This window comes from Hoplias malabaricus, chromosome Y, assembly GCF_029633855.1.
Source record: "Hoplias malabaricus isolate fHopMal1 chromosome Y, fHopMal1.hap1, whole genome shotgun sequence".
Lineage (NCBI taxonomy): Eukaryota > Metazoa > Chordata > Actinopteri > Characiformes > Erythrinidae > Hoplias > Hoplias malabaricus.
The window spans coordinates 16,809,811-16,831,077 of record NC_089820.1 but is presented as its reverse complement, the minus strand read 5'-3'; the positions used below and the strand labels follow the sequence as shown (position 1 = coordinate 16,831,077).

Below are 21,267 nucleotides of genomic sequence, written 5' to 3'. Positions count from 1 at the left end.
ATTCTGGTGCTTTGATGGTGCAGTTGGTGCCCATGGAACCACATCACTAACAAGTGTCAGAATTTGTCCACACTCAAGACCTGTACAACACGTTTATGTGTAGGTCAGTGCTTCGAAATGAGCGGCTCTCCACTCAAAGGTTACCACGTGCATTTATTTGCATTCCCTACTGCCCTGAGACTCTCTGAAACCACCCTCCCCCCAACCCCCACCATTTTTGACACATATCACAGTGGACCATAAGCAGGCACATCATGCTATCACAGGACTGGCTCCAAGGTACAGCTAGTCCAAATGCATTAATGGAATCAATATTTCACACATTCATATTCATACATTCATGCCTGGGTTCAAATTTTCCACGTTGCAGAGCATCTTGCCCTGCATAATATTTGAGAGAACCATTTATCACCCTGAAACTGCACCCGAGTTATTGACCACCTCATGTTGACAATGGCTTCGCATCGTCCTTAACCTTCTGTCTTCTGGTGAGGGCCTGGAATTTAGTACCATTCAGAAGTATCTGTTAAGAAACTCTGAGCTTTTAAATGTTTTATAGCCTTATGGAGGAATAACCTTGCGGTGGCTGTCCTATTGGGATCCATATCTTTGATCTGCGCTAGTTACGGTTTCTCTGAGCCCGAGCAGCGGGCTTGAAAAAGCCATAAATCTCACCGACACCTCTTGAGTCCTCATCACCTTCAGTCTGAGAGAGCACAGAGCCTGAGAGTGTGTAGCAGTATACCTTCGCCCACCTCTATCTCACAGAACCGCCTGCGGAGCTCTTAACAGACAAACCCAGTTGCTTATTGACTCGGTTGTCGAACTGAACCATCATTTTGAGGCCTCATCTGTCCACTGAGTCTACTCACTTGGCAGGGGCCCATGCATTGCCGTGACCATTTTGCGGCCTGTTAGAATTGGAATTTTAAAATGCCTCAGACTTAGTATTATACCTACTAATACAACAGCATTTTTTACTTCTAAAATTTCAGACTGTAGTCCTCCTGTTGCACTGCATAATTTGTTTGCCTCCTTTCACCCTGTTCTTCAATGGTCAAAGGACCACCACAAAGCAGGCATTATTTGGGTAGTAGATATTTTGGGATGGTGGACTATTCTGAGACTAGTAGTGACCCTGAGGGGTTTAAAACTCCAGCAACACTACTGTGTCTGATCCACTCGTACCGTCACAAGCTACACGTACTGTCACTCTAGCGCTGAGAATGATCCACCACCCAAAACATACCTGCCTGTGGGGGTCCTGAAGATTGAAGAACAAGGTGAAAGGAGCCAAACAATGTATGCAGAGCAACAGATGGGTTACAATCTGTAATTGTAGAACTACAACATAGTCAGTGGAGCTGAAAGAATGCACAGTGAATGTAGAAACAAGGAGGCAGTTGTAATGTTGTGGCTGATCAGTGTAGAAATATTTGTGTTAATATTATCACGTGGATTAGCAAAATTGGAGAAATAATCTCTGTTCGTATATAAAGTGTGCAAACGCTTGGGTGAGTGTGTGATGCCCTACCGTAGACACCCTGTGTGTTTCCGCCTTGTTTCTGCATCCAATGATTCTAGGTATATTCTGTGACCTTGATGGAGATGGATGAAGCCATTAGCAGAAATGAATGAGTAAAGTAAAGGATATTTCTTAATATAGTCTATTTTTTAGTGTTTGGACGAGTGGTTCATTAAAATTGGTTTCTCAGTTGAGATCTCACAAACTTGCAGTACTTTAGCAGTGGCTTTATGTGATGCCACCTTTAGTGAAAGTTTCAAACAGCTCAAATGTGTTCAGGTTTTTTAGTGTAAAGCCAGTCAATAGGGACTGAGAACTGAGGAGGCTATTCAAGGTGGATCAGATATTTTAGTGGAGAAGTATGAAGTCACCTCTTGCTCGCTTGTCCACTGTCTGATTGATGGCATAGGGAGTGTTTCCATTTATACAGGCATTCTGTTATTTCGTACGTTCGCCGAGGCCTCAGGACGCGGTAACTCCCAATGGAAAAGGAAGGGTTGGAGCGTATGTATGGTGTGTGCGCATGTTTTACTGCTTTTGAATAGCCTGGCGCCATAACTCATTTCTATAGGTGTATAAATTTGGTGGTGAACTCGGCACATACACAGGCCTGCTCCAGTGTCGTTCCTGTTGATGTGCTTTGAATGAGGAGCACATGAGTGTGGATGAGGGGTTGGGAGGGGATTGCTCGGGAAGGGTCTAGGGGTGATATCTTCATTTTGGAGACGGGCGCATGAGGGGGGAGGAGGCAGATTGGAAGTTTTGTGTGCGCATGTTCAGATCCAAGGCTGCTTCCTTTTGCTGATAACCCTTAGGGGTCTTCTTTTCAAGTGAGGCGCCTCCTGAGGCACTTCTTTGCAGGTATAACACACATACACACACACTCACACGCGCACACACACATTCGTAATCACGCTCTCACTCAGGGCTTGAAAAGAGAATCCTTTCTCCAGGACAAATGTGGAAACATGAGATAAAGTATTGCTCCTCTTTCCAAGTGCCACAGGAGGGGAGTCTGCCAGACTCTGCATCGTAAAATGGTCTGGACTTTCTCTCACAACCGTATCTGCATGACTGATTCACTCACTTTAATACAAAGCATATTGAACTCCTTGTCCAGAGAGTTTTACTAATGTTAAAGTTGCCTCAACAGATAAACTGCTAACTTTTCTTCTGAAAGTGCCATTGGGAAGTAGATAAATCTGCTTGATGTTTTCATCTCTAGCTTGCATCTCTTTTTCTTTTTTGATTTATTTTTTTTTATAAATTATCATCCCTGTTTTTATGCATTTAACAGGTTATTGTAACATGTAGGACATTTTATTTATTCTTTCATTGTCTGTAACCGCTTATCCAGTTCAGGGTCGTGGTGAGTCCAGAGCCTACCTGGAATCACTTGGTGCAAGGCAGATACACACCCTGTATGGCTATCAGGGCACAACACACTCACATATTCACTCACACACTTGCACCCTATGGGCACTGCATGGTCAAGCAATGTCATTTATTCATTCATTATCTGTAACCGCTTATTCCTGTCAGGGTCGCGGTGGGTCCAGAGCCTACCTGCAATCATTGGGCGCAAGGCGGGAATACACCCTGGAGGGGGCGCCAGTCCTTCACAGGGTAACACACACACACACATTCACTCACACACTCACACCTACGGACACTTTTGAGTCACCAATCCACCTACCAACGTGTGTTTTTGGACTGTGGGAGGAAACCGGAGCACCCGGAGGAAACCCACGCAAACACAGGGAGAACACACCAACTCCTCACAGACAGTCACCCAGAGCGGGAATCGAACCCACAACCTCCAGGTCCCTGGAGCTGCGTGACTGCAACACTACCTGCTGCACCACCGTGCCGCCGGTCAAGCAATGTGTTTTTTTTTTGTTTTTTTTGGACAAGGAATGTGACATTTGTTGTCCATGTCCTGGATACATCTGTTTGTGGTGGCTCTTGAAGCACTTACTCCAACAACAGTCCACTTCTTGTGAATCTTTCAAAATTTTGAATGGCCTTTTCTTGACAATACTTTCAAGGCTGTGGTTTTCCCTGTTGCTCATGCACCTTTTTTCACCACACAATTTCCCTCCACTCAACTTTCCATTAATATGCGTGGATACAGCAGGGGGGTGTCAATGACTGCCTTCTGTACATCTGTCAAATCAACAGTCTTCCCCATGTCATGATACTGAATCAGACTAAGGGACCAGCTTAAAGGCTTAGGAAAAAGGTTTGTAAGTGTTTTGTGTTTATTCTAATTTTCTGAGATAATGACTTTTGGGTTTTCATTGGCTGTAAACCATAATCATAAACATTAAAATAAATTAATAAATAAACACTTTAAATAGATCACTCTGTTTGTAATTAATCTAAATAATGTGTTACAATTTTGAATTGAATTGCTGAAATAAATTAATTTCTCGGTGATATTCTAATTTATTGAGATTCACCTGTAGATATACATTACAGCTTCTTACTTACTTAAATCTTCATAAAATATTAGCTGTAAATAGTAGCAGCGCTAAGAGTGATTGAAGCTTTGGGTTGGGTTAATAATTATTATTATTATTATTTTTTTTTTTTTTGCTTTTTGTCTGTAATGTTATTCTTCTTGAACATTTATTCTGATCTTTCTTTGCTTTTGCTTGAATAAAACATTGTGAAGCCTCTAGATTTCCCTAGATTTAAGGTCATGTCCTGCCCTGTCTTTGTTTTTGTTAGTTTATTACTTTTGCTTGTTGTTTATCAGTTTGTTATACCATTTGGCAGTGTTTGTCAATGGGTCACTCTTTTTGCCTGCAGTTTTGTGCAAGTGTGCTGGAGGAACTGGACGCTCTCCTGCCTCTAGCTGTGGCGTGTAAGGATGACGTGCTGCTGCCTGTACGCTCCAGCTTTGTGGAGGTTTGTGGCCGAGTGACCTCTGCTCTGCTGACAAGGCTAGAGGAAAGATCAGGACAAGTGCCTGCCTCAGCACCCATCAAAAACCTCCCCACCCTACTGGCCTCAAGCTCCTACATCCAACAGAGACTCACATACTATGAGAGTCAGCTGAGGGACACAAACCGCATGTGAGTGACCCCTTTTAAAGAGAGTGGTAGGACTTTACATTTGTATCTTATTTTTGTTTTCTTCCAAATGGACAGGACTATGCTGCAGAACTCGAAACGGTAGCAACATTTGTGTAAAATGTTCAGTATTAATAGGTGACTATAAGCTTGTTATTTACATTGGCCATGTAGGTCCAGTGTGAAACTTCTTTGTAGTGGAAGCGTCTTTGTAGAACAAAATTAACTTGGACATGTCATTAATGTTAAAGGACGAAATGATTGAATGGGTTTTCCTGTCACTTTAAAGTGACAACTTCTGCTTAGAGGATGCAGACTAATCTGTTTAATACAATTGTCAAAAAACATCTCACTTTGTTTAAAATCTGTGCTTTTTGCCCTGTGTAATTTTTATAGGCATTTTCAGACTGCATAGTACATTTATGTTTGTAATAATCAGCAGCTGTAATAGGTTCTTTGAAGATGAAATGAATTAGTTTGATATGTACGTTTGTTATTATACTTCAGTTTTCAAAAGAGTACAACAGCTGTTGTATTTATTTTCTTTTCTTTTTTTTGGCTATATATTGGGATCATTACTTTTTGAACTTGATTTACATGGTTTCTTAATGATCTCTGGAAGGTCTGAAGTTTTCTTCAGTAAGAAACACATAATCTTACATGGCAAAAGAACTTGTTCTCATGTTTTATTTCATGTTTTCAAGCCCCAAAGGAAATGTTCAGCTTTCACTTGTTCCAGAACGTAAATTCATTTTGACATTTCTTAATATACTTTGTGTGTGCATTTGACAAAAACATCTGAAAATCTCAGCTCTGAGCATGAAGATTTTTGATATATCAAATATCGTTTGATTCATGCGCATCAGTGCAATAATTCTCTCAGTTAAGTTGTAGATTATCAATGTAAAGAACTTTTCTAAAAAGTCACTATATGTTTCATTCTCTTCCAACACTCCACCACTTGCAATTCAGAGCTTCATAAATAACCCTTTGTCTCCCCAAAGATGATAAAATATGTAACATAAAATGACATGTTAAAAAAATCAGCTCTGCCTGGAAAATGAACATGTAACTTATGCATTTGTACATAAAACCGAAAGGTATTTGTGAAGGTGGAGGCTTTTCTGGTGAGAGTTTTCGATTTATAGTTTGTCAAGCATGATTTTTTTTTCCCCGAGTGAGGCAGATTGTCAGGCTGTTGCCAGAAATACTAAAATGCCGTAATTGGATTGTAAAGAATCGGAGAGGGATCTGCATGAGCCTGCGAGTTCCTGACAGAACTATTTATCTATGGGAGGACATGTGTTTGTCGGAAAACAGATGTTAGCCTGCAAAGAGCCAAAGGGGAAGTGTGTATGTGTGTGAGAGAGAGAGAGTGAGTGAGGGAGAAAGAAATGAAAGACAGAAAAGGGGTGGGAGAGGCTGATTGTTTCAGACAGCACGTGTGGCCTCATATTTTTAGAGAGGGAGCAGGGATTAAAAAAAAGGGGGTAAAGAGGAAGTAAAGAGGTGGTGTATGACTGGCAGGTAATAATCGGAGCCATTTGCTGGTATTAATCACTTAGTGCCGCTTTGACCTGTACGCTGCAGGACTCCTTCTTGTATTTTTTTAAAATCTGGCCTCTGTGGCTTTGATGTGTCCGATTCCAGGGCTCTGACTCTGCTGCCCGTCCAGAGGAGCCAGGATGTGACTGCCGCTGTGCATGAACACCTGACCAGCTACTGCCTTCATGTGTGTGCCACCAGTATACTGCAGGATGCAGAGAGCCACTACTGGGCAGACCCCAAACCATTTTATGAGGTACAGATGGCTGTTTCTTTCTACTCTGTGATTTATTAAAGCAATAAGCCACAAGAGGCTGTGCATTAAAGTAAGTTTAAAAGTATTAAGTGGTAGAATCACTGTAATGCATTACATCGAGTGTCTATTCAATGAAGCAACAACAAAAGATATTGAAATACACCAAGGCTGGCCCTGGAGGCCTGCTATGTCTGGTGATATCTCAAGTTAAACACGTCCAATAAACCTTATTCATATTATATTTAATACATTTTTTTTTAATTTCTTATTATTTATAATCACAATACGTTTTCTCCCACAAACTGATGATAACAGTAGGCTGTGTTTGCCAGGCAAGCTATAATACACTTTCATTTAGTCTTAAACGACATATTACTGATGTGTAGGTGAATACGCAACTATTCACTGTAGCCCTTTAACTAAGCCACGGTGCAAAAAAGCCATTCAAATCAGTACATTGTTTTTCTCCTGTATTGTCTAAAACTGGAGGATGTTCTTGCATTGGCATGATAGAGTTAATGTTCAAAATCATCATCATCATTACATTTACGTTTTCAGCAGAGTTTTAAATGGGAATAACGAGAATGCTAAAGTAGATTTATAAATAAAGTCAGTGTGTTGTAGAACAGTCTGCATTATTGTGTATGTACAAACTCTCTTGAAAGAGCCTACATTGGGAAGCCTAAATCGACATTAGACTGAACCATATGTACAGGAACAATCCGTTACTGTGGTCCTAACCTTTTCCTTCATTAAGTCATAACCAGACAGTGGACACACAACACACCCTTTGGAGCTATGGGGCAGACAGTCCTGCTGTGTGCAGGTGTGAGACTGGCTGCCTGTGTCTGAGCCACTACTGACCCTTAGTCCAATTCTTTCCTTCCATTTCTTCTCTGTTTCTATCCCTCCATCTGTTTACTTCCTTCTGGTTTCATCTCAGGGGTCTGAACTGCTTAAGCTTTGTACCCAAGTGGCTTTTTCAGTATCAGTATCAGTATCAATTATTGGTGACAAACCATTAACCAAGAACCCTGCGAAGGTCCACCTCTGAATAATATAAATAATGTATTATCTATAATATTTTTATTGTTAAATTATTTTTACAAACAAATCAGGTAATCTTGGTTTAATTGATGGAATATTTCATATTATTTCAAATGATATATTTTTTTGCAGCTATCCAATGTTAGCAACTTAAATCTTTATGCCAATGAAACTTGAGTACAGATGTTTCATTTTTGTTGGACCACCCATCCAGATTACAGAGGTAGTTGGAGTCTGGATGTGTAATCAAGCTCCAGAGTTACTCTGCAGTTGGTTCAATGCTCACTCTGTGGTGAAGCTCGTCCCAGTCCTCATCAGTCCTCATTACGACATGTTGTACAAGGTTGTTAATAATCTTTCTTTGGTCACACTGTTTCCTCTCTGCCTGAAAACAATTAGACTCTCTCTCTCTCTCTCTCTCTCTCTCTCTCTCTCTCTCTCTCTCTCTCTCTCTCTCTCTCTCTCTCTCTCTCCCTCACTCCCAAATCAACTTAATGTTCTCCTGTTCCATAATGTTGCTCTAATCTCGTTTTTGTGGTGTATGTTTATGTTGGGTGATGTTCTGAAGAATGCTGAATGTTGAATGCTGATAGTTTCTCCAGGCTGGGCCTTCAAAGAAGCTTTGTACTGTCTGGCAGTGTGTCTCAGTGGGTGTGAGGTAGCCAGGTGTAGAGTGCAGGTGGTGTGACCATGAGCTTTTATAAAAACAGACAGGCCAAGTCTCCATCTTTCTTTATTAATCTTTTTGTTTTTCTTTTTCATTCAACTTACACAGTTCTGCTTGTATCTCAGCTCATGTATTAGGTACATTCTTGGGATTCATTGTTGGGATTGTTTACTCATGTAAAAAATATCAGACAGCATATAGAGAGCATTTTTGGATGGAATATTTTTGTTTATTTATTAACAGAGCAAAACAAATCTCAAAGCATATAAAAGTTTTAAAAATCGGTAGTATGTCAAAATGTAGCTATTATTTATCGTTTTCACCATCTTTGTTCACATACTATTTGCAATATAGAAATGACAGAGAAATAGTGCTGGGCAAATATGAGCACAAAACAATATCACCATTAATTGTACATTTTACCACGATTACGATTATTGAATGATTAATTTGTTTTTGTATTTTTGACCTTCATCGTTCAGTGATGAGTCTTGTACTGTAAATATGCTCCAGTATTAAACCTGGGATATTTTTTCTAATGTTGCTTGGAGCTTGTTCCTCTCTTTGAGAACTGAGAACTGTTTTTATTTGCTGTGTGATTGTGCTTTGATCACTGAAACTGTTTTTTCTCAGTGTTTACATTTGACTTCTTTTTGTTCACTGATTTCTTAATTATAGTCAAAACACAACACATCCAAACCACAGGCGCTGTGTTTTTCTTTGGTACGAGCTTCTCGAGTCACTCTGTCAGCCTCTGCGTTTAGGTTCCTTCCATGTGGTCACGTGATAGGTGCAGAATCATGTGACTACAGCTTGGTAGGGTGGTTTTAAAGGGACATTACGTAAACACACTGTGGGGACATAACAGAATAAAAATAATCGATATAGACACGTTTATGTCGATTAGAATTTCTGAATGTTGATTTAGTTTAATTTTCGATTAATTGCCCAGCCCTACAGAGAAATTAACCTGTACTACGCTTATGTTCTCTTACAAAGGCCTGCCATAATTTGGTTAATTTCTTGTGTGTCCTTGAACTTTCCTCCTGATCTCCTTTCGCTTTTGTTCCTTTTCTTGCTTTTCTGTATTCCACAGGGTGAAAGGTGTTCCTTCTCCATCCAGATGTGGCACTATTTCCTCTCAGGGCTGCGCAGTGACCTGTGGGGCTCCGTATCTCCGGCATTGGCTCAGCAGACCCTGTCTCAAGTGCTGGCTCAGACACTGGAACTCCTGCTGCAGAGATACTCCAGAGCACAGCCCTCCTACAAGAGAATGCCTCAGATCAGGTACCAGAGGCCGTCATTCTTAACTGTCCTTCAGATTCAGCTGGCAAATCCATCACACAAAACTTGGTCCTTCATCTGAGATATTCAGGATCTTTTGATAATGCTATACATTGTACATTCATGTCTATGTATTTATCTTCACTGGGCCATGTATAAAAATCATTATATGATTCCTATATTGGTAAACCTCTCACTTAAGTAACAGTTCAGCAAAAAAAGAATATTAAAATAAGAAATAAAATAATAATAATAATAATAAATAGTGCTGTGCAGTGCTGAGCTCCCAGTCAAAGGTCAGTGAAGAATAAGAATAAGAATTGATTATGAGGCTGTAATTCTAATTAATGTTGTAAAAATACTGTCTCACTTTGTGGTACCAATTAATTTCCCTTGTAAGCTGCATTATCCTCATAGTTCCAAACAAACTTTGGACACCACACACATTTTGGCTGATGAGTTACGTTTGGGGTTAAGAAAGTGATGAGCTATGGCTATGAAGTTTGGTTCATAGCACCTTCTTCCATGCAAGTGGCAGGTATGGAATTGTTGCATTGCATTGAGTAAGTATGCAGTTAAGGCTGATCATAATGCAAGGTGAAGGCTGTTACTGTAAAAGCAGCAGTCAGGCCACTGCGGTTATCAGTGCCCATCTCTGCCCGTATCTGCAGTGCCTCACGAAACACTAGCCTGTCTCTGTGGAAGGACTTAGCAGACAGTTTTGAATGCTTTAGTGATTGCACTGGTGCTTGGCCCCCGGGCTCAGTCCTGAGCTCCAGATTGGTGGAAGTGGAACAGGCTCTCTTTTGTTAGTGAACGGCCCCAGCCTGGCCACCTGGCTCCGGGCCCCTGTTCCGTCATGCTCCGTGGGGCCGGGCTCAAGCAGGCCTGGACCTTACTAACGCCTAACTGCGGGGGCCTTGTGTGCTGCATTAGCACATACTTAAAGTGGTTAAAGACGCTCTGGCTGGTGAATGCCGAGAAAGAGCAGATCTCCCAGAGGCTAAAAGGGAGGAAGAAGCGGAGGAGAGAAAGGTGGGGATGAATGGTTGAGATGGTTTGGCTTTTTTTTTTTTTTTTTTTTTTTGTGCTTTGCTGAAGGACACCCGGTTACAAGCTGCTGAATGCAGACCCAGCTCAGAGTCTGCCAAGCAGATGGGCCTTTTCAGCCTCTTTTTTTTCCTCTCTCTCTCTCTCTGTCCCTCCATCTCTCACTCTTTCTCTCATTCTTTATGCCAGCTTTTCTCCCGGCTTTCCCTTTCCTTTGCTATTTCTATTTTTCTGAACCTCCTCTGTATCCCCCTTTATTTTGTGTTCATTTTGTTTGGACAAGCTTTTTGTTCTTCTTTACACTGTCTCTCTTCTTTTTCCATCTTTTTCATTACACTCGTTTCTCTCACTTATTCCCTCTTTCTCTCTCTAGAACATGTTCAAAGAATGTGTTGTAAAATGGTCGATGGGATTTGATGGGGATCTAAGTGAGTATTTAGACAGAGCAGACCTACAGTAAACACGTAACTCTCGAATTTAAAAAAAAAACATTATTTATTATATTCATCCTTTCAAACCGATTGTTAAAAGACGTTACATATCAATCTTACATAACAGTTTAAATAATGTTTGCTTTTTCTCTGACCACCATTGACCTCTCTATCTCAGGGTGGACATCACGGCTATCCTGCTGTGTGTGGAGGAGCTGATGTGGAGTGTCTGTGGAAGTGTAGAGGAGCTGGTCAGCTCAAGCCTGGACTCAGGAAGCTGGGTGTCCTGCATCCACAGCCTGTGTAATCAGCTCCTAAGTGTCTGTGTCATTCTCACTTCTCCCCTACCACAGCTCTACAGGTAATGCAGGCCTGGATTATCAGATTTTTGCTGTGAAAGCAAATATGAAAATGATTATTATAGATGAATCCTGATATAAAAAGAAAGCTTTATTTTAGACTACCACAAAATTCTGATAGCATAGGAGTGATACTTAACTTACCATTTAGCAAACGATTGCTACAGTGATTCAGCCATACATTTTACAGACTTTTTACACATTTTACTGTTGTTTCAAGTCTTAAATCACATGATTTAGCCTCAACTTCTGATTACCATGTTAAGCTAAACCAGTTATTTATGAAGCATACACTGTAACACATCATACAGGCAAAAATATTATATTGCATTCTCAGTTTAAAGATTTCCATTCACTTTACTACTGTCCTTTTATTTTATTTATTTTTCAAATACAGTATTTTCACATTTTCAAATTGATTTGTCTCCTTTTTTATTTAGTGCTTTTCAGAATAGCTTTAGTGAGGGGAAATCGAACACAGGAGAAAACAAGAGCAGTCCTACTTTTTTCTGGCTGAATGTAATCAACCCTACGACCTTCCCACAGGAGCTAATAAGGTACTTTTGTTTTTAACAGTTGTCGTTTGAGTAATGTGTACTAAATAATAAATACATAAAGAGAAAAATAATAACCCACTAAAACCAATCTTTAAATTGAGTATCAGGTCTGACCTCTCACAATATAAATGTAGTTTTAAACCCATCTTGCTTGGTACATACCAAGCTGAGAAGTTATCTGTCTTCCTTAAACTATGTATTCAGTGCAGATAAACACACACAAGTCATGCATTACTTTAAGCAGTCCCCCAAGCTTCACTGAGCTAATGCAGACCAGATGCTGATGCCACTGTTGGTCATGCTGTTTATGCTGATGTGCACTGCAGCTTTTACACGTGGGGTGTGAAAGTCTGAATCTGAACTGTAGGAGGGCTGAGAAACTGGGGCAAATGTCAAGTTCATGTGACATCACCCTCCTCAAACATCCCCCCACCCCTCCACCCCGTCTCAGTGTGATATTGCTGAGTGTCCCGATCTCACAAATCATTGGCCAACCCTACTCCCATTGGCCTTAAAGCCCTGAAATTAGTTTAGTGTTATTACCTTGTAGATTTATTTGCGCCTTGCTCTGTTTGAGGCTCCCTTGTGTTTTGCAGACGGAGTGTTGCCAAAATCAAATGGACACAGACTCAAATCAAATTCTCCCCACATCTTTCCAGAGCTTGTTTTGAATATGGATGCACAAATAGGAGATTGTCTGGACTGATATAATAAATGGACTTTATAGGTATTAAAAACTATAATTTCCATGCAAAATACCGGCCACCTTAAATTTACTGCAGAGGCTTTGTGAAATCGTTGTTCTATGACAGTTAATTTATTCAACACTAACACACTTCAAATAATGTGATAATGATAGTGAGGTCAAAACAGACGTTTACATTTATTTTTTTCTCCCCATGGTGTTGTAAAAACCATGGATGGACACATTTCTGTCTAAAAATGGGTTATAATTTGATACATTTCCAATGCATTTAATTTTGAATATTGTGCTCCGGTTTCCTCCCACAGTCCAGCAACACATGTTGGGATGTTAACTGGCTTCTTAAATATGTCCTAAGTGTGAGTGTGTGAGTGAATGTGTGAGTGTGTCCTGCCATGTGATGAACTCATTCCCTCTCCAGGGTGTGCTCCTGCCTTGACCCTCGTGATTCCAGGTGATGTCCAGTGACACAGCGACCCTGAACTGGAGAAACTGTTACAATGTACTGGACAATGTTACAGATGGTTACAGAATTAATGAAAAGAATGGGGGGAAGAAGTATGCTGCACTGTGAGAGTGCTGAGGCTGTGCTTTAGGGTGTGTGAGTAAGTATGGGCACAAGAAAAAGAGAAAATCTGACCCCAAGATTCATTCATTATCTGTAACCGCTTATCCAGTTCAGGGTCGCGGTGGGTCCAAAGCCTACCTGGAATCATTGGGCGCAAGGCGGGAATACACCCTGGAGGGGGCAACACACACACACACACACACACACATTCACTCACACACTCACACCTACGGACACTTTGGCGTCACCAATCCACCTTCCAACGTGTGTTTCTGGACCGTGGGTGGAAACCCACGCGGACACGGGGAGAACACACCAACTCCTCACAGACAGTCACCCGGAGCGGGAATCGAACCCACACCCTCCAGGTCCCTGGAGCTGAGTGACTGCGACACTACCTGCTGTGCCACCGTGCCGCCTGACCCCAAGAACTGTTATAGGGGTTGCTGAATTTGTAGATATGTGACATTGTCAACTGCCTGTGCCGGACTGAAGAATAGTTTTCTTTTCTCAGACAGTAGAGTGCATCATGCCCTGCATTTCTACAGCCAGCTCTCCGGTGTCTCACTGATTCTTGTGTGTGATTTCTTCGCTTTCACTTGCGCTCAGAAATAATTTAAGCCTGTAACCAAAAAAAAAGAAAAGACCTCACAGTAGTGTGTCAGCACTGGGTGTAATTTTTAATCTCAGCTTTACTCAAGTAGAGTTTGGGATTGTATAAAGACGTACAGTTATTCCAAAAGAAAAATATGCCTGTGGCTCCTTTCTGAAACTTCTTTTTCGTTTGGAATTCCTCCAAACACTGAACACACTCCCCAGAACTCACTGTCATCCCCGTTCCCACGTTTGCAGCTTTAATGAGCAAACATATTAGACATGAGCCGGCAGAATCGCTGAAGAACTGACATTTAAAGAGGTGCCTGGGGCAGAGTTACAGTACATTTTGTGTTGAGCGTAACTAGATGAAAGAGTGCGTGTGCGGGTACAGATTCTTGTTGTCGGATGGCTAAACAGATTCGTTTTTGTCTCTGCTGCAGGGAATGTGCGGAGAATAAAGGCTCAGCTTTGTGGCTGCTGAAGCTGGTCAGTTCAGGTCCTGGCTGCTGTCCTGTCCTTGTCCTGAAGGCCATTCTGCACAGTGACTGCTTACTGCTGCAAATGCTGCTCTCTTCCTCACGTAAGCCTGCCTCACTCAGTCATACAGTTTGGATGAATAAAAGGGACATTTATTTATGTATTCCTGAATGTTTATAGACACTCCTTATAGTGATTTCAGGTGCATTGTACTGCCCTTGTGATTGACATAGTTGTTCATTTGTGCATGTGTCATCTCCATTAAAAAAAAAGCATAAAATGTAATGAAGCCCTGGTGCCTTTAATTCACATGAAATATGATATTGTGGTCACTGTAAAAATATTGTGTGGAACACTGCCCATGAGGTCCATTGTAAAGGTTGAAAGATTAATACGGAATTGTGCTCTAATAGAATATTCTAATGTTATGATATTTTTTATGGCACCTGGAATTTTACAAGCTTTGTAGTTAAAATAGTGGCTTTTTTAGGTTTTTGAGTTGAGCAGGTCTTTCTAAGCTTTTGAGGGTTCATTTTGTGTAAACAGCCATCGCCACCATCATCATCACCCTCATCATCACCTCTGAATCAATATCGCTTTGTAATAAACACCCATTTTTGCGTGGGGAGCAAAGTGAGTGACCTTTAAAAATTTGCCTCCCCTCTCCCTCTCCACTCGGAAAAGTGTAACCTTTAAAGACTGTTATGCGCTTGCACATTAATTCCCATTATATAGATCTCATTAATAACCAGGTTGAGCTGTGAGGACGTCTGCTTCCGAGCTGTGATGCGAGAATCACAAAGCCGTAAATCAACATGCTGAGGCTTGCGGCCTGGCTAATTAAGAAGAAACACAGTGGCTTGGTCATCCGCCATGTAAAATCATGCTCTGCTCTTATTGGCTCGGGTCACGTTGTCACTGAATCATGGGTGACGAGACCACAGCATTAAAATATGGTGACACTTCATAAGTACTTGAATTTTCTTTATACATTTGCAATGACACAAAATATAAAAGATTAAGGAGTAATGTAGAATTGTTTATGGTGTAAATATGAAATGGTGCCACCACTACCTTAGCAATAAAGGGTCAATGCATTTTTTAATACAAAAGTACTTACAGGTAAAGGTCAGCTAAAATTTTGCAACCAAAGTCATGTTTGTTGTCCATATTTTGCTGATCTTTTTTTTGTAAAGTCCAGTCTATGAAGGATGCATTGCTAGGAAGATGTTCAGGAGATTATCAGGAATAGTGACACTAAATGTTAAAAAAATGCATCTCATATCTCATCTTCCTCTTCCTTAAGTTCACACAGATTTGGCTATGTGGTTTAAAGGACAGTATGACTTACTGTGAGCTATAAAAATGAACAAAACTTCACTATGTTGCTGGGTGCTGCAGGGGAGGTGGAACTTACACAACATCCCTGTTGTCCAAAATAGCTGTCATTAGCATTCAGCTACACCATGACATTTTGTACTTCAAAGTATCGTGTCCTAAATCACATCAGTAATACAGCACAAATTTAATGAAGACCTAGATGCAGTTTGAATTGGTTGTGAGCAGTTGTGGTGATGTATTTATGCAGCTATTAGTGTAACCTTCGTAGCTCTGAACAAACATGACTTAGCTGATCGGCTAAACCTGGGGCAAGAGTGACACTTATGTGACAAACTGGCCTAATTTTAAAGAAGAAGAGGATTCTTAGATGAACCTTAAAATATGCTTAATGTTTTAGTAAGTCGTCTCTTTATTTTAACTAAATGTTTGCTTGCAAACAATGTTTCTTTAGAGATTAATTTACAGTAATAAAATAATATGTCTGACTGCAGTGAAAGTGCTTTTCAAAAATATTACATTTTATAAACTTTATTTGTTACGATATATATTTGTAGAAGCATCAGAGTTGAAGGTTTAATAATGGGCACTTTTAACATTTAGAACGCCTTCATTAGTGACTGGGTGTAAACTTCATTATTATTTCATAATAAAAGTGCAGTCACATGACATGCATAGAATATAATGTAGGTCCTGGCCCCATACTCCATCTGTCTGAGTTCTTCCAAGGTCTAGAAAGTAGAAGTAGTGGGCACTGCTGCACACTAATAAAGTCACAGTAGGTCAAAAGCTTTTGTTGATTTTGCCCCTGAAAAACGGAAAGCATAATCGATTGCTATCAGTTCTTTCCAACGCTTATTAAGCCAAACAGAATTAACAAACTGCATCCTTTAATGTGGCAGGTAATTTGGGCCTGTCATTTCAAAAGAGTCCAACATTTGTCAACGGGTGCCCAAACGGCACCCCGCTTTCCATCAAAGATGCTCAGGGAGTGCTGCATTTCATTCACTCGCCTATTCAAATGCCTGTCATCTCCTACAAGGGAGACTGACAGTGGAGAAAGAAAGCAAAAAGCAGGGTCTTGCTGTTGCTGTCTCCAGTCCTAAAGGACTCACAGGACTTCGACAAGGACATTTTGTCAAATTCCTGATCCCGTTGTTCGCTGTCCTTGTACACTGGATGTTTATCTACAAAGTCAGATGGGCCGCTGTATCCGTATAGACCCTTTTGGTCACTCTAGCATGTTTGGTTTATGTGGCCTTGCATTTTACATTAGTGTGGTACGCTTTTAAATTATACCCTTGCACTAAAGTAAAGAGTAGGATAGTTTTTCTTTCTCTGTATATTTTGAAATCACATAGTATTGTCAGGGTGTACTCTTACTATTACAACTATTACAAAATAATAACTGTTTGTATCTACTATTTATGTTTTAAAATTATTCCTCTTGATAATTTGAAGAAAATTATTTGCTGTCTTTGTGTTCATATGAATACAAGGGTGTAAAGGAACTCTCCCACCCTCTTTGATATGCCTCACATAATTAAAGCCGTTGTAAAATAAATTGCATCGTTCTAGAAATTGAACTATAATAAAATGCTACAATCCATTTCCAAATGTACGTTTTTACACATGCTTACTGTCTCTACAAATGTCCCTACTGAATTCATATAGGGTCCATGTTGAAACATGTTGAATAGGATGTCAGCTGACTTTTTTGTTCTGTATTTTCAGATCTATGTCTGGACAGTGAGGCTGAGGTGTCCCCTGAGGCGCAAAGGATTGCTGCTGAGTTTGTGGAAGCTGTTTTCACCATCCTGTCCTCCTTAAACAACATCCCCAAGGCTCTGGCTCAAGCGCTGGAGGGATACCTGGATAGAAGACACCTATGGGATCACTTTTACAGTTTAGCAGGTACAGTGAAGGCATCGACCCTTTTCCACAGCGCACTCGAGTCGGGTTCAAAAAGTCATGCATCTTGTGTCGTACACTGGCTCCTCATGGTCCAGTTCTAATATCATGTTCCCTACTGTGTCCCCAAATTGCCTCAGTATCAAATCTGACCAGCAGGCTAGTTGGTGGCCCACGTGACTAGAGGGGACTGATCATAAATCAAAGCTGTAATTAAACCTTCAGCTGTCTCTTTGATTGCTTATTTATTTTCACATCCATTTTAGCCTCAGCTCTTTTTTTACCCCTTTCTATAAAAGCCGCTACATGAATATTTCCTGTTGCGCTAATGGTTAGCACGTTGATTTAGCATACCGAAACAGAGACTGCAATTACGGCCTGACACTTTGCTTTTGGAGCCGCCTTTGATTCGGGGGTTTAATCTGGACTCCTGTGGAGCCAGAGCACTCGTTTTTGTGTTTTTATTACATGTGAGGGGTAATTATTGTTGCATAAATTAGACAAATGAGAGGGGGGGCTTGAGGAGAGAGGGAGAAGGAATGTGGGTGCAAGTGCGCCATGCTTTTCTCGCTTAACTGAATGTTCCTGGAGGCGTAATTGGCTTAATTGCTGGTCGGTCCCACTTCAAGAGGACCAATGAAAATCAGTGCTGGAACAAAAGCATCTATGATGAGCTTTGTTTAGTACCAGGATTTATCTGTGTGCCATTTAGTAAGTGAAATAATTGGACTTGTCAGAAATGCCAGCGAGGTTATTTGCTTAACTTCAAGCTTTTGTTAATTCAGCTTGGCATCTTGGTATATTTTGACATCTCTTGCAAATCACAATATGTCTGAACAAACCCAACTTAAAGAAATTCCTGAGAGGACACGGGTCTCTTGTTTATGGAAAATGAGAAGCTTGATCAGTCTAAAATGATTTTGTCATGCTATAAATAAAAGTACAAATTGCTCATTCAAATGATTTATCATAGATGCAGATGAATCAATAAAGTTTACCCAAGACTAGCAAATGAACTTTTATTTTGACAGACACGGCCAAAGAAGCTCCTCCACTGTTTAGGTGTATCCGAGCTGTCATATCCAAACCCATCAGCAGCCTGATAGGTCACTTGGTGAGCATGATGCAGGTGTCTGAGGACCTCTCTGGCCCGCTGCTCAAGCGGAAGCTTCCAGAGAATTTACTGGCCAAAATCCCCAAGGAGTGGAACTACACACCTCAAGAAGCAAAGTCCAGGCACACCAGCAAGAGTGAGTAAAGTCAAATGAAATTTGATTTGGGAAAGAAAAGAAAGTACATCTTTATCTTTATTACTGCTACTATATGGATTGACTTAACTCCCAGATCCATAATTTTGGTTATATTCGTTTTATTAATGGAGTTCTATACAACTATTCATCAAAGCTGTCTGAAGAATTAAGCAGAATTTCCCATGATATCTTTTAGCTTTTGATTGAGCTACTGATTATATTATTATATGAGTAAATTATTTTGACAATTATTCGAGTCAATGAAGTTTTAAGGAATTTAAAAAACTGGACAATAACAATGGATGTTTCTGTTGCCTTTGTATACCCCTGTTTTTGTGTGCATCCTCTGGGCTCTGTTTATTACGGCAAGAGATACCCATACGAAACATTTAACTTTTCTTTTATGACCAACATAGAAACTAGCAGCTAAGTGTTTATAATTCATTGAGAATGCCTCTTATAATTCTTGACTTACCTTGAACATGTTCCTATTTTCCTCCATCTCTATAGGCAGCATTGTTCTGGCCATCCAGGCTCTGTCCTTCATCTTCACACATCTCCCTACAGCCGTAGCTTCACTGCCACTGCCCATTCGTTTCCTCTTTTGCGTGGCTGAAAAGCATCTGTCCCAGTATGCCAGGCAGCTGAGGTCCACAGGCCTGCTTGTCTGGTCCTTGCTGGGCTGCCTGTGCCACAGTCTGGAGGACGGAGAAACCCTGGAGCAGGTGTCTTCTCAGTCCCTGGAGCGAGGGGCCAAGGAGCGGCTTGCTCTGCTCTCTGAGTGTCTGCAGGTCAGTTTGGGTCAGCAGAAGGGAGTTCCCAAACCCACCGTCCACAAGGTTCTGCAGGGTCTGGAGGAGAAGAGACCCAAGTGGAGTGCCGTGCAGCTGCAGAAAACACGCAAGCTCTGTAGTGAAAGGTGAGGACACACTTGAAAATAATAACGCCATATAAGAAGCACTTTTGATTCCCAACGTGATCTTCGTGGACGCCCACAAGGTCCCTCATCACACATCGGAATATATTTAAGCATGTTTCAGTTTGAGAACAATTGCCCTACCCTAAAGAACCTTTTCATGGAGGGTTCTAAAAGCCATTTTTAAATCAATATATAAGTGTGAAGAACATTTATTAAGTATGAAACCTTCACATAATATAAGGTTTCTGTAGCAATTTTTTTCTTCATCCCTAAACCCATTTGGAACTGCCTGCTTTAAATTACATTTTAAAAACCCATCTCAGTAAAGAAACAACTTAACACAATTATAAATTCATCAGGTTGGAAATTCACCTCTGGGGATTCCATTCCGACAACACATATAAATATATTCATTAACGTGTTCATGTTTAATTCCATTTGCCTAAGTGGAATCTTGACTTTTGCTCCGACTTCTGAAGTCCAGTCATTTAATCAATGACTGGTCTACATTCCGGAAAATTGCACTTGAATCCTATTTGAATTTCATGTTGTGCTTATCGTGAACCATGACCCTCTTGCCGTCATTTCAGAGAACACAAGCTTGATGTTTTTGGAGAAGTGACATCCATACTGTTGTTGGAGAAAACCTGGAACTTTGACAAAACAATTTCTTAATTAGCTTTATCAAAAACGGCTTAACGTCATCCTAGATATGGGAAAATAATAGGTAAATTACTGCTAGTGTTCCAGGAAATGTTGTTTCACATGTGACAGGAAAGACAGTGAAAAAAGAGACAGGGCAAAAGGGTGGATGCGGTAAAAAAAAAAGAAAATGCGAAGAGTGATTATGTATCACCTGTCTCAGTCAGTCAGAAGATCCATTACTATTCATTAAAATAACCTTCACATTCCAGCACTGCTTGTGTTGTAAACAATCAACGTACAGTGTGGCTACAGAGAGTGGGGTCCCTAAAAAAAAAAAAAAAACTCCCCCTTTTTTTCTTGTTAACACACACACACATGTGCACACATACACACCTCTGTAGTCTCTTGTCTTTGCAAAGTAATTTGTAGAGGAGAAGATGATTGCTCTCCATCATGGTGACCCTGGCAGGGCTTGACGGCATGCATACACAGATGAAGATGAATGCAGTGGATTGCGCCGACGGAGGGGGGTGTTCTGCCTCTTTCAGGGCACATTGGCCCTAATGACGTGATTGATAGCTTGTCCCGAATCCACCGCTCCTCTCATTAATCAAGCCGCTGACTGGATCCAATCATTTGCTTCACCTGCACACTGATGGACAGGGAAGGATACGCAGGGCCCAGGTGCTGACACCAACGCTCAGCAGCCAGGCCTTCTCAGGACCCGCACAAGTTCCTCTCAATGTCACCACTGCTAACGGCCATGTGACAGCCGCCACAGCCACTTCACAACCCGATTACTAAAAACAAAAGAAAAGAAAGAAAAGGAAAAGAAAAACAATGACACCAGGTGGACCAAGAGGAGGGTGTCCAAAGCGAGCACTACACCCTAAGGTTTACGTTGTTAACCTGTTAACCTCTTATAGCATGTTCACTAGCTTTATTGTCAAAGAGAGGGTGAGGAGTGGAGAAAGCACACAGTTTAAAGGTGCCAAGGCAAATGAGACCGTAAAGGTGTGCTAAAGGTTTTGTATTTAAATAAATAATAAATTAATAAATAA

The 21,267-nt window shown here is 40.8% G+C and overlaps 1 protein-coding gene across 4 annotated transcripts in view; it reads left to right on the top strand.

Annotated features, from left to right (window-relative positions):
* The window catches only part of LOC136679461 (uncharacterized protein KIAA0825-like), a 121,917-nt gene that overhangs the window by 33,003 nt on the left and 67,647 nt on the right, over nt 1–21,267 (top strand). For all 4 annotated transcript variants that reach the window (XM_066657987.1, XM_066657988.1, XM_066657985.1 and 1 more), the window contains exons 8-16: nt 4,340–4,605; nt 6,253–6,403; nt 9,214–9,404; nt 11,061–11,243; nt 11,682–11,798; nt 14,107–14,246; nt 17,216–17,395; nt 18,424–18,642; nt 19,153–19,561. In XM_066657987.1, the coding sequence (XP_066514084.1) occupies nt 4,340–4,605; nt 6,253–6,403; nt 9,214–9,404; nt 11,061–11,243; nt 11,682–11,798; nt 14,107–14,246; nt 17,216–17,395; nt 18,424–18,642; nt 19,153–19,561 (1,856 nt within the window). The remainder of the gene's footprint in view (nt 1–4,339; nt 4,606–6,252; nt 6,404–9,213; nt 9,405–11,060; nt 11,244–11,681; nt 11,799–14,106; nt 14,247–17,215; nt 17,396–18,423; nt 18,643–19,152; nt 19,562–21,267) is intronic.